This window comes from Hippocampus zosterae, chromosome 3, assembly GCF_025434085.1.
Source record: "Hippocampus zosterae strain Florida chromosome 3, ASM2543408v3, whole genome shotgun sequence".
In the NCBI taxonomy this organism is placed as follows: domain Eukaryota; kingdom Metazoa; phylum Chordata; class Actinopteri; order Syngnathiformes; family Syngnathidae; genus Hippocampus; species Hippocampus zosterae.
This window is the reverse complement of record NC_067453.1, coordinates 22,388,988-22,402,218: the sequence shown is the minus strand read 5'-3', so window position 1 is coordinate 22,402,218 and position 13,231 is coordinate 22,388,988. Positions and strand designations below refer to the sequence as shown.

General features: G+C 46.3%; 1 protein-coding gene and 1 long non-coding RNA gene across 5 annotated transcripts in view; one reads left to right on the top strand and one right to left on the bottom strand.

The window, feature by feature from the left end:
• The window catches only part of LOC127597451 (high affinity choline transporter 1-like), a 32,823-nt gene that overhangs the window by 2,778 nt on the left and 16,814 nt on the right, over positions 1-13,231 (bottom strand). For 3 of the 4 annotated variants that reach the window (XM_052060476.1, XM_052060477.1, XM_052060475.1), the window contains one exon: positions 7-162. The exons of the other annotated variant lie outside the window; for it this stretch is intronic. In XM_052060476.1, the coding sequence (XP_051916436.1) occupies positions 7-162 (156 nt within the window). The remainder of the gene's footprint in view (positions 1-6; positions 163-13,231) is intronic. 4 annotated transcript variants of the gene reach the window in all.
• The window catches only part of LOC127597474 (uncharacterized), a 41,026-nt gene that overhangs the window by 11,705 nt on the left and 16,090 nt on the right, over positions 1-13,231 (top strand). The gene's annotated exons all lie outside the window — the stretch shown is intronic.

Here is a 13,231-nt window from a genome sequence, read left to right as displayed (position 1 = left end):
ACTAACCTAGTCCAGCAAGGATGCAGGCAACCCAAAAAATATCACTGAGCAAATTCGGAATTAATATTGCCGTCGTGAACGACTGGCCGTAGCAATGCTGAAATGGGTCCAACATGGTCACGTAGCGTTTGGACCTCATTGGTTTTGCAAACAAAAGTCCTCCTTCAAAGACAAAAAAAAAACATCATGGGTGTGAAAGTTCATTCTGTCAATTTTAGGAAAACTGCACAGTGAGCAATACGTTCGACTGCAACTGAACGATCATCAAATAATTCCAGTCTTGACTTGACACTGCCACCGAAAAATACTTGAGGCGCCACATACAAGATTACCGTTCTGTATTATCATTTTCGGAACCACAAGCAACATTGTGGTATTGTGGGGAGGAAGTCAATTAAAAGCGACATTATAATACAAAGACAAAAAACGAGCAAGAAGAAAAAAATGGAGGGAACTACAACATAGACTCTCCATGCTTCACTTTTTACCCAAGGGTGGGTATCAAAATCTTAAATAGCTCAGTCTTATAGATAGACTTTTTGAGGCTAATTCACTTCACTTATGGAATTTCAGGCTAAGTCTTTGTTTCAGCAATACAGTATGTGTGTGTGTATGTATATACAGTAAATATATATATATAACAGAGCGGGCGCCCGGTAGTCCAGTGGTTAGCACGTCGGCTTCACAGTGCAGAGGTACCGGGTTCAATTCCAGCTCCGGCCTCCCTGTGTGGAGTTTGCATGTTCTCCCCGGGCCTGCGTGGGTTTTCTCCGGGTGCTCCGGTTTCCCCCCACATTCCAAAAACATGCGTGGCAGGCTGATTGAATACTCTAAATTGTCCCTAGGTGTGAGTGCGAATGGTTGTTCGTTTCTGTGTGCCCTGCGATTGGGTGGCAACCGATTCAGGGTGTCCCCCGCTTACTGCCCGAAGACAGCTGGGACAGGCTTCAGCACCCCCCGCGACCCTAGTGAGGATCAAGCGGCTCGGAAGATGAGATGAATATATTAGAGCTGTCAGTTTAGCGTGTTTTTATTGGCATTCATTTAAATGAATTTTAACAGATTAATTTTTTTCTCGCGAGATTAACGCGGCACGCGTCACAAGCGGATGTAACGTTGCTCTATAAATACACCAGAAACAAAACAACAAGCGCTGCAGATTAGTGATGGGAATTCCGGCTCTTTTTAGAGAGCCGGTTCTTTTGGCTCGGCTCACTAAAAAGAGCCGTCTCATTTGGCTCCCAAAAGGCTCCTCGTTTTTTTTGTTACCAAAAATCATGTAAAATTATGTGTAAATGAATTACTAATGTAAAAAATATACAGTATATCAACTATTTATTATTTATATGGCTTTATGTTCTTCTGAACATACTCAACATGGAGTACAACGCGGAGTGCTACAAAAAATAAATTACAAAGTACAAAAACAAAGACCCATCCCAAAACAGTCTCAACAAAAAGTTCCAATCTCTGATTGTCTATATTTATAAGCTTTTAACTATTTACAGAAAAACAACATAAGTAAGCTTGGATTACCACACAACAAATTATAAATTAAAATTTTATACTGGATATTTTAAGCTTGCACAGTCTTCACGCTGGCTTTGAACTATCAATTAAGTTGAAATGAGCCAAATTTCACTGCATTTCCTATCCATTTTCACACCTTTCCACTTTCCACAGTGTTGTTTTTTTTTTTTTCTCTGTAGCTATCGAGCTCTCTCTCGATTTGGTCCGGTGCTACGCCGGGGCTGCCCCAGTAGAGCGTTCACACGTGCAAATTAGCTCCGGCGTAGCCCCGGAAAAAGGCATACACCGGACCAAATTTGATCCACCTCAGGGAGTTGGTTTAAAATTTTGCTCCGGAGCAAATGCTCGTTTGCGAAGCAGCACCGATGTAAATTTGCACGTGTGAACGCAACTGGGTTAAATTTGCTCCAGAGCAAATGCTTGTGAAGAGTACGTATGGCGAGAATGCGTTGCTTTCGTGCTCTGTCGGACTTCCGTAATGTGTTTGTTTAATAACGACACAAGACTTGGCTGGTAATATCTTTCCTTTTGTAGGAGACTGGACTGTCTCGGAGTTGTTTGTTCCTTTGTTGTTTGTTCACAACCCCCCGCCCCCCATATAATTTATTTTGTGATTTCCTCTCTTGATTTTCTGTTTGGCGCATTAGTGTTTGCTTTTCTGAGTGTCATTGAAGTCATCGTTGATTTACGTTTTCTTGGGCGGTCACTCTCGAGCAGAAGGCACGGAGACCGAGAAGGAGAAGGACATGCCGGTCCAGTAGTCGCTTGAGTTGTGTATATACAGTAAGTTTTAAAAAGAACCAACACGACAGCTCGTTTGTTTTCTGTCGTTTTGCTCCGCTGCAGAAACTGCCGTGTGAGCGCAAGTGGGGCTGCGCCGACGCTGTGCCGATGCTGTCACGCTCAGCGGCTTTGTACGTGTGATGACTCCACACAATTTGCTGCGGTGCAAAATATATCGCAACAAAATACATCGGTGCAGCGCCGGAGCAAATGTGTGCCGTGTGAACAGAATATCTGTCTTTCCTGTTCGTGTGCTGCTCTCAGTGCACAGTGTGCCGCTGCGTCTCTCTTCCCAATTCGCTTCACTGCAGTGTGTGTGTGCATGCGGGTATGTGTGTGTGTGTGTGTGTGTGTGTGTGTGTAACCCTCCCCTCCCTCTTCTACCACGGATATTGACCAATCACGTGCGGCTTCAACCGAGGGGGAGAAAAACTGGAGAAAAATAAAGTCTGCTGTGCTCCCGTCATACAATTCAAAGAGCCAACTCTAAGAGCCGGTTCGTTCGCAAACGACCCATCACTACTGCAGAAGTCCACGCCCATGTCCGTTTTGCCAGCCACGGCAGCATGAGACACCGAAACGGATACTTAAATAGTTTATGAATGGAAAGTTTACTTTTAAAAAGTTGCCAGATTGCTCCACTGACGAGACCAAAGTTACCTGTATCATACAAGTATACAATGTATGCCACTGACGCGATTGTTACTTGTTTGGAACTATTTTGTGTGGAAGGTGTAGTGTAATTTGGAATTCCCTCTCTATTCCTGTAGATGGCCTTAGAAGGTCCACCTGGCGTCAGTGACACGATTCTATTCTATGTTTGCGGGTCAGGGAGAGTTCAGTTTCAGCAATGTGTGCAATCCTATAGTAAGGTATTGTGGCTGTTGCCGTCCATCACTGTTAAGGAATTATTCCGCTAGAAGTAGTAGTAGAACATTGTTGATGAATTTCATCTTGCTGTGAGAACCATTGACACTAGTCTCTGTCCTGAACATCTGCTTGTACTTGGAACAAAGAGTGTGTTGTGATGTCTGGGCCCTAATTCCCCTTGAGTGATTAACAGCCCCCTGGCTATCTTCTTTCCGTCCCCCACATCGTAAAAGTCCCTGAAGGCTGTCAAGTGCCTTCGAAGAGTAAACCTAATTTCAAGATTTGTGAACCAGCGGATATGGTCTGCACTTTGTCAAAAGGCCAACATTGAACTTTGCTTGACTTTCTTTGTTTCAGGTTTTTACATACGGGGAAGGACTGCCCGCCCCTACTTAACATAATTAAACATACTATGCCTATATGTACGTGTGACTGTAGCTACTCGCGGCGGCCTGATAATATCTGAGACTCACAGGAGACAGAATCGATTCCACTCTGACATCGGTAGAATAAAATCTTTTCCCAATCAGCCGTGGTCCCTGAAGTGCTCATTCGTCGGGAAGCAGCCACCGATCACCGAGTGTTTTTTGAAGACCAGCGAAGCAGCAAACACCATATACCACATTTTTGGCGTCACGAACAGGATTCGTGTTCTCCAGGGGACCGTCCCGTCCCGTCCGCTCTCTCCGCGAGCATCCAGCGGCCAGCCGACGACCTGTTGTGAGGTGAGTTGCTTGCACTCAAAGTCGCCGCAGCATGCTCGCTCTTGGAAAGGGGGGGAGGGAGCGTTGTCCCCCGCACGGAGGACAGTTAAACGGATCTGATGGGGCCACGGCGGGCTCCAGGGAAAGTTGTCTCTCCTAGTCAAAAGCCGTCATAATGCGACTATTGAAGGGGGAGTGGCCCCAAATAGAGACAGCGAAAGAAAAGTAAAAAATAAAAACAGGAAAAATAAATAAAAAACAATAAATAAAAACAGGAAAAATAAATAAAAAACAATAAATAAAAAGGGAACAGTAACAAAACGTTTTGGGAATTGTATGCATGACATGTCTGGTGTGAATGATAAACGAGAAGAAAATAGTAGGAAGTCCCATAAAACGTGGACGTGGAAATTAGTCGTTTCAGTGGTCCCGCGGAGGATCGAAATTTTAGCTGTGTGATTGTGGCGGAAACACGGGTACGATTGAACTATGCTGCGACAAGAGATGGGTGAACCCAAACGGAGATGTCCGGTGGGAGCCTAGTCTCTGCCAAAGTCCAGCGCAAAAGGGAGGTTGCGTCGACCGCGTTTGGCTAATAGGAACGAACGCAACCTTGGCATCCGTACCGTGAAGTGTGAGAGACGGCCAGCCACGGAATGTGGGCCGAAGAAATAGACGGCCAGCCACGGAATGTGGGCCGAAGAAATAGACGGCCAGCCACGGAATGTGGGCCGAGGAAATATACGGCCAGCCACAGACATGTGGGCCGAAGAGAATGATGCGCGCGAAGCCACGTCGTTTGGGCACTGATCGAATTAGAGGTGTATGTGAGTTATAAGGCTTGTCAATTTAAATGCTGGTGTAAGAGGCCCCCAGGTAAAACGAAGGACTGGCGGTTTTTGAATATTGATTGAGCTGATACGATCTGCTTGCGGTTCGATTCCTCTATGGGGACGTGTCATAACAGCATACACATCTGTCAAAGTTTGATAAATTTGAGCCTGTACAGACCGCGTTTGGGAAATAGGTGTTGGACGGCTTGTGTGTGTAGAGAAAATCCCTCTGTGTGAAAAAGGGAAAACGTGGCAATGAGGCCTCTGGAATGCAAGGATTGGTATACCTGGGGAAAAAAGTATTTTGTGTGCACACTTAAGTTAAATTCTGCAGAACAAATAAAGGGGAAAATATAAAGCGCTATTAGAAACGAAACGAAACGAAAGTTAAGTAAGACGTGCGTATTTGTCAGTGCATATCTGCACTGTTAAACAACAAACTGCATAGCCGCAGTTGGCAAACAGCAAAACGTGGAATGGATTCGAATCCTGCTCTGTCTTCTTTGTTTGTGAGTGTCTGTCTTCTTTGGTTGTGAGTGTCTGTCTTCTTTGTTTGTGAGCGTCTGTGCATGCAGAGACGTGTGGGATCCCTGTATATGTGTGTGTGTGTGTGAGTGTACCCATGGGTGTGAGTAGGTGAGCGCGCGTGTGTGCGCGTGTGCGCAATCGTGAGTAAGTGTGTGTGCGCTTGAGTGCGAGTGAGTGAGCGTGCTTGTAGAAGAAACGAATGGAATGGATAGGATATTGTGCTTCTCGGTGCTCTGGGGCGCGTGCCCGCCTGCGGTGCCCGCTCGGGGAGGGGAATCTGGCTTCGGGGGCGGGACAGGGACTGGCCAACCTGTACCTGCCCACCGTGTTTCAAGGCTAGGCACTCCCCGTGTGGGTGACGTGGGGGCGGGGCGTGGGGCCGGAGTTGTGCCCATTTGGGGGCCGACCTTGCTGGTAGCGAGAAAATGTGACAGGATGATGGGGGACGGCATGCTGAAGGAGCACAAGAATGCATGACCAACTGTGGAGGTCCTGAGGTAACTGAAACCCAGGAGAATTAATGTGCCACAGCTGTCTAACAAGAAACAAGAAGCACGGGAATGCTACCTAACGACACTAATATAGATGTGCATGTATGCATCTCAAGAAAGAGTGTGGCCCCTCATAAATAATACGAGGGTCAGCTGGCGCCCACTAGACCCTCTGGGAGCAATGAGAAATTGGAGTTGCAGAAAAGCCCGACTTGTTAATTTAAATTAAAGACAATAGTTTGAAATATAAAAAGAAAAAACTAAATGTATTCAATTTGAGCTATAATAATATTATAATAATAATAATACATTTTATTTGTGGGGGTCTTTCTATGAACTCAAGGACACCTTACAACAAGCAGTCAAAATCACGAATACAATGTTAAGATCAACATCAAATAAAATAAGAAAAAATACAACAACAGAAAGAATAATGGCTTTATGGTACGAGTGAATAGGCTTGTCCAAACAGATGTGTTTTGAGGCGGAATTTAAAATGTGTTAATGAGTCTGTATTACGAAGGTCAGCGGGGAGCAGATCGACTGAAGGCTCTGTTTCCCATGGTGACGAGACGAACAGGGGAGGCAGAGAGAAGGAGAGAGGAGTAGGAACGAAAAGAGCGGACAAGTGTAGGAATGTGGATGAGGTCAGGTAGGTATGGAGGTGCTAGGTTATGGATGGCTCTGAATGTGAGGAGTGAGAAAAGAGCGGAGCCGGTGGATGTTTCTAAGATGATAATATGATGTGGTTGATATGCGAAGGGAAAAGAGAGGGTCAAGTTGACAAGTAGAGGTTCTTCTATATATTGCATTTCATGGGTAGTTGACCACTGCCTTCGACATTGGAAAAAGAAAAAAAAATATATATAACCAAAGTAACTCGACAAAGTTATGATAAACAAGGCAGCGAGGATGCCTCCTCCACCGCATGAGGTGACGAGCGCTAAAATTATGACCCCACTACAAGCGCCGAGTGGTCACTTGTACATAGACAAGGCAGAAGAAATTGGAGCGGATGGTCAATCTGCAGGCAGAGAGACCTGAGCTCACCACACACACGAAAATGTGTCTATATTCATCACAATCGAAGACACTGTTGTGAGGGTTAAAGAGATTGAGTGAATTAAAAAAAAAAAAGAAATTATAAACGTCTTAACAGAGGGGCACTTTAATCATTGTGTAGACTCCACAGGCAGGTTTGTAAGCACAAACCTACAGGAAGGGGGATAACACATACTAGCTGTTTTACTGGCCCCCACCCGAATCCCTTGTGTGCCAAGCTTCCCCCTGATCTGCCCAGGGTGGTCCATAAACAATTGATAAAAGGAGAAAAATGTATGCAAATTAAACAGGATAATGAAAGCATGAGTGTTTGGGATGCGACCACTTTTGTAACTAAGGAGACTGAATTGACGAGGCAAATATTGCTGGATTTGCCCAAAATTGACTATGACATACAGTTGTGGGCAACAGACTGGCTTAAGAGTAAGTATTTACCCAAAGAGATTATGGACCTATTAGAGGGAATAGCCTCTTGCAAATTGACTAGGTTGAATGATAGAAAATCAGACGCGCTGAGTTCCATTTATCCAACAACATTGGGTCCTTCACAACAATTGGCGTTTGAATTGCTATCTGAGGTACACCCAATGACTTATTTGGTTAATTGTATGGATGCTTGGGTGACTGTCACAGGACAGGACCCCAATAGTCATCCATTGAATCAGGCTTTGTTCAGGCAAGCAGTGCTGGGGGGTTGTCCGTCTGATGTGCAGAAAATGATGACTAACTCTCCCACTCTCCCCACTTCAGATGACGTGAATTGGCGAACTCATTTCCTGTATTATGTGCAACAATCTCGAATGAGAGCCGAGGAAGAGACTGAGAAAACATCCAAGCTACAAAACGACTTTTTGAATTCACAAGTACAAGAGGCTAAGAGAGCCTCCAGTAATGCATGCAAAAAAGAGAAACTTGGGAGATCTAATCAAATGTCAATCAGTTTCTCTCAACAGGATCCACCACGGCTGATCACACCCACACCGCAGCTCCAAGCCACACCTCTACATTACGGCCTGCCCACAAGGCAGGGCCGAGACGCATGGCTGGGGGGAGGTCTGAGACGGGAAGGTGGGCGTGGACGAGGAAGTCACGGGAGCCAAGCTGGCTGTTTCATTTGTGGTGATGTGAATCATTGGACAAGGAAATGCCCGCGCCGCCGGCACCCACCTGTTCATCAATCAGGCTATGATCAACAAGCTCTGACTCCTCCTCCGCAAAACCAACAACAATGACAGGATACGGCACCCCCACATGGACAATACCCATCTGCTCCATGGGTACCTGAATCCCCAACAATAGGGATCACTGCTGGCCTCACTGAAAGACTGTCATGAACTTGGACATGCTGGACCACACTTGCTCCCAATGCCTGCCTGATGCAAGGCTGACTGTTGCTAAAGTCAGCCGATGACCCACCACTGAACTCTATCTTCCAACAGTATAGGCTTTGGTCTCCTTAGACTTCCTCCATATGACCTTACCATCCGCTGATCGGTCCTTCCCACTGCAAAATGCTTTTGACAAACTAGAGACTGAAATTTATCGCATGGCCTGGTTGGGTGAAACACAAGGCAATTTATTTAATGTTCCCTCCTCCTCAATTATTGTAGGTCCTGAAGGGTGTGGCAGCCAGAGTGGACCTGTCAGAGGATCTCATCTCATTGACTGGTATCTAGGCCTGACATGGCCGCGCCGCTCATACTTTTTTGCCGTCTACTCAAATATCCAAAAATTCTCATTCGTACACCTTTTTTGTAATCAATTTAGCTAAGGTTTTTTCCATATACCACTTTCAGAATCGTATAGGGAATTTTCTCATTCTCTCACCTGGGAGTTAAATTTTACCACACCCGGTTGCCCCACGTATTCGATTTTGTCTTTTGGAATTTTTATTCAAGTGCTTAAACACCTAATCTACTCTTTCCGACATACGGATGGCGTTGTGCTTATTCGGTATAGTAATGCATCATCTAAGATTTGTTGTTTGGATGCCACGTGGTGGCTCCTTTGACGTTTGGCTTTTTGCGGTTTCAAACTATCGCATGTGAAAATTACAATGCGCACTGCCTTTATATTTTTGGGGAGACTGAACACATCGGAAGGTACAGCGATGCCGGTTTCTTTTGTGCAGCCTGGTCTAGCTGATTTACTTGGATGTTTCTGAAAAAGAAGGTTCTGTTTCTGTAGTTCTTTTTCAGAAAAGAGAGGGGAACGTGAACAACAGGGAAGTAAAAGACTAATTTTGATGAATTTTGACAGCATGCAATTGGACCCAATTGAACAAAAACATTCAGCATGCATCAGATATGCGGCAGCATGAGGCAAATGTTTACGATAAAATTTTTTTAAAAACTGCCACAGGAACATCGATTCAACATAGTGAAGAAAAAACAAAAAACTTAGAGAGGCTCTGCTAAAACCAAAAGAAGTAGTTATTAAATGCAGGACACATATTAGAAGGATTTTTCCCACATAAAAGCAGGAAATGACAAAGCAGACTAGATGACTAAAGAGACTGCAGAAGACGACTTGATCTTTAGTGATGGAAGTGGAATCAAAAATGGGAAGTTGTATGTTTTCCAAACTAACAACCTTATTTCAGACCAAGAGAGGGTATCCCGGAGGAGAAGAACTAACCGGGTGGCCAGGGATGAGACGGGTTTGTATCGGCATGAAATTGATGGACGTCCAGTCCTGTCGGCTACTAAATTGAAGACTCCAATTCGGGAGGCATGGGTTTTTTCATCTGCAATTCAAGGTAAGCTCGAACCAACGTATCAGAGGCTTATATCAAAAACTCAGATGGTGATGACCTGAGTTTGTAACGATCAAAGCCGAAGTGGTGCCACAACCGGCCTCGGCCCAACTCGCTGAACTGGTGGGGTTAACAGAAGCATGCCTGCTCGCAGAAGGGCTTAATGCAGGCAGCCGTTAACCCGATGGATAAACACCTTTGGGAGCAAAGGGGGGCGAGTCAAGACCCTACTGGACTGTGGAGAAATCACGAAGGGCTGGTAGTGGCGCCGCCGGATTTGCTGGGACTATTAATCCAAGAGGCACATGGGTTGGCCCATGTGTCAAGGGGGGAGGTAAAGAGAAAAATAACCGCAGAATACGGGTTTTGGGCGCCATATTTGCTCGAACAAATCGACCAGGTAATTGGAAAATGTGCAATCTGTTTGGAAAACAATGTGAGAAGAGGGGTAGCCACCCCCACGGGTTATATCCCGACTCCTAATGGCCCCATGAGAGAACTAGTGGTGGATTTTGTCGACATGATACAACCTGTCGAAGGGAAAAGATATATGTTGGTGGTCGTAGACCGGTTTTCAAGATGGCCGGAGGCCTGTCCAACTAAACGGAAAGATGCTCAGTCTGTGGCCAAGTTTCTGTGCCGCGAAGTTATCAGCAGATGGGGTCTGCCGGATAGGATTTCTTCAGATAACGGGAGAGAGTTTGTGGATAAAACGGTCAAAATCATAATGCAAAAATTGGGAATTAAACAGCGACTCGGAGCAGTGTATCATCCACAAAGCCAAGGCATTTGTGAAAAAATGAACGGCGTCATAAAAAATCGAATTTCCAAAATTTGTCAACATACAGGCTTGAATTGGATAGCTGCCTTACCACTGGCACTGATGGTTTGCCGGTCGAGTGAACTGCGCGATTTGCATTTGACCCCACATGAATTGGTAACCGGTAGACGCATGCCTTCGCCGTGTTTGCGTACCAGTGGGAAAGGCCCAAGCCTGTCAATTTTGGAGGACGAAATGAAAGCCTATGTCAAACATTTAACCAAGATACATAGGAATATCTCCACCTATGTTGTTGACAGGCAGAAACAAGAAGAAACACAAGAGAGACTCGAAGCAAATACTAAAGACACGGTTCAGCCAGGAGACAAGGTGTATGTGAAAGTGTTCCGCCGCAAGTGGTACAACGAAAGACGGCAGGGGCCATTTGAAGTTGTCCGCTGTACCGGAACAGTGGTGCAAGTGAAAGGGTCGCCAACCTGGTACCATCTGACACACTGCGTCAAGGTGCCCAAAGATGGAGAACCCCAAAGGGGGAGTCACGGCTGCGAGAACTCCGAACAACTGCCAGAACAAGAGTCGCCCAGGGGCCCAGATCGGGAGGAAGATGGGCAAGGTCGAACTGTGGTGGATAACGTGTCTGCTGTATCTGTTCCTGAGGACATCGGGGGCAGCACAGCCGACGATCAAGGAAGCCAACAGTTCGACAATGTCAATCTCGACAACGCGCCCTCCCCAGATACAGGTGACTCTCCCTAACACAGAGACACCGTGCCAACTACCACCGGAGATGGTGTCCCACAGGGACACGGGCACCCAACAGGACCCAGTGACGGACGCCCAGTCCGCCACAGAGTCCGGTCGCAGCGTTACATCGAGCAATGTTGAGGGAGTGTTGGGAAGTGCTGTCATACTGCCATGTAGTTGCGCAAGGGCAGGAAGACAACACCGGTAACACCCTTGCCCTGGCCCAGCGAACATATGGGGACAATGTACTGTTACTAATAGGCGATTTGAGGTGTTAGGAGATTGCGCTCTATTTCTGACAAAAATTGGCATGAGTGATTTCGGAAACTATACGTGTACCTGTTTCAAAATGGGAGTGGGAAAGGCAGAACGCAGGGGCGACCAAACTACGGTAGACAGTGTTACTTTCGTGACATTGACGGAGAAAAAAGAAATTGATGACGAACAACCAGACAGCCCAGCCACTGAGTATGTTAAGACGGAGAAGGCAGACACAATCAAAATTGACAGTGTATCCATGACAACGAGTGGCGACAACATTGAAACGCAGCTGGCCGCGTCGGGGACGCGCATGACAACGGCGGAGGCGGTAAAGCCGACGCCTGACGTTCCAGGACCTGTCCACGAAGCGTTTGCGGACTCGGACTGGTCCCCGGCGGAGGTGCGAACCAATTTGCATGCTATGGTAAGACGGCAAGCTGTTTGGAAGGCTTATGGGTTCGATGCTTTGGCATTACCGGGGGTTGATGAATGGGCAGGAAGAAACATGTGGTATCAACTGATGGTGCATTCGATCAGGCGGTCCCAAGCAGGGCCAAGAGGGAGATGGCGGCGTTTCACACTAGGGAGGCATACCATTGGAGAATTAGCTTGGGAGAAAAATGGGGCATTGGGATCTTTCCCTGGTATGGAGTGACATTTTTGGCCGAGCACATTGACAATATTACGTATACCCTCCAGGGATTTGCGGATGAGACGATCAGGGGTTTCCGACAGTTATCACTTACCCAGAAGAGCCATCGGTTGACCCTGCTTAAACATGACATGGCTTTGGATTATATCTTGGCGAGGCAAGGGGGGTTGTGCATAGCCCTGAACTTGACAGATGACGCCTGCTACACTTTGATCCCTGATAACACCGACAACATTACCAGTATCATCGACGCGCTTAAAATCATTCAAGATTCTTTTGGGCCGTCTGAGGGAGCTGGCTGGTCAGCAACCAGCTGGATACAGGATAGACTGGGACCTATAGGGACGGTAGTGGCGCAGGCGTTGGGGGCGCTCGTGATATCACTATGTGTGGTGCTTTGTTTTTGCACTGTGATAATGACTGGCGCAAAGGCCATGATATTACGGTGGATAGGCGTGGTGGTGCCTGGGGACCAGACCCAGATGCCGCTGCTCCCGATCGACCATAAGACTGAGCCGATTTACTCTGGTGAAATGATAGTGACTGACAGGTACTCGGATTAAACATAATAAAATGATAAGGGGAGTGCATGTGAGAGGAGAATTGATATCAGAAAAAAAAAAAAAAAAAAAAAAAAAAAGAAAAAAAATAGAGCTGTACACGAAAATGAAAACCCAAAGTTAGGGGATGAAGGAGTGGGAACATCTGCGTAGCGCCACTTCCTTGGGTTTTTATTTTCCTGTTTGTGTGATGTGTTGCATGATCCTACTGGAATGTGATCCACCATATGTCGTTGTCCGGCCCGCGACCAGTTTACCATCGTCATTGTGTCAAAAGTTGCATGTGTTTTGCGTTGAGTGCCATTGTCATCACGCGATACTGGCAGGAGTTCTTATTCGTTCCAGAACCTCTGGATGCTGACCGGGGCCGTGCAAGGGACTCTATGGACAGTGACCTGGACATGAGGACTTTGTATGGACAGCAGGCCCTGGGCAGTGATACCCAGCACGTTCCATCGCTGAAGATTCGGGGAATGGACTCTGCCTCGGCACGCACATACACATGAAGAAGGGGGGCGTCATTTCGGGGGCTTGTTTTGATAGCATGTTTTGATATCTCATTACTATATACCTCATTGTTTATTCCAGTATTTTTACCTCATTTTGTTACCTGCTGGCCGGCTGATCATGTAATGGTACAATTTCACTGTTTGGTGAGCTCATACTGTTTTGTGAAT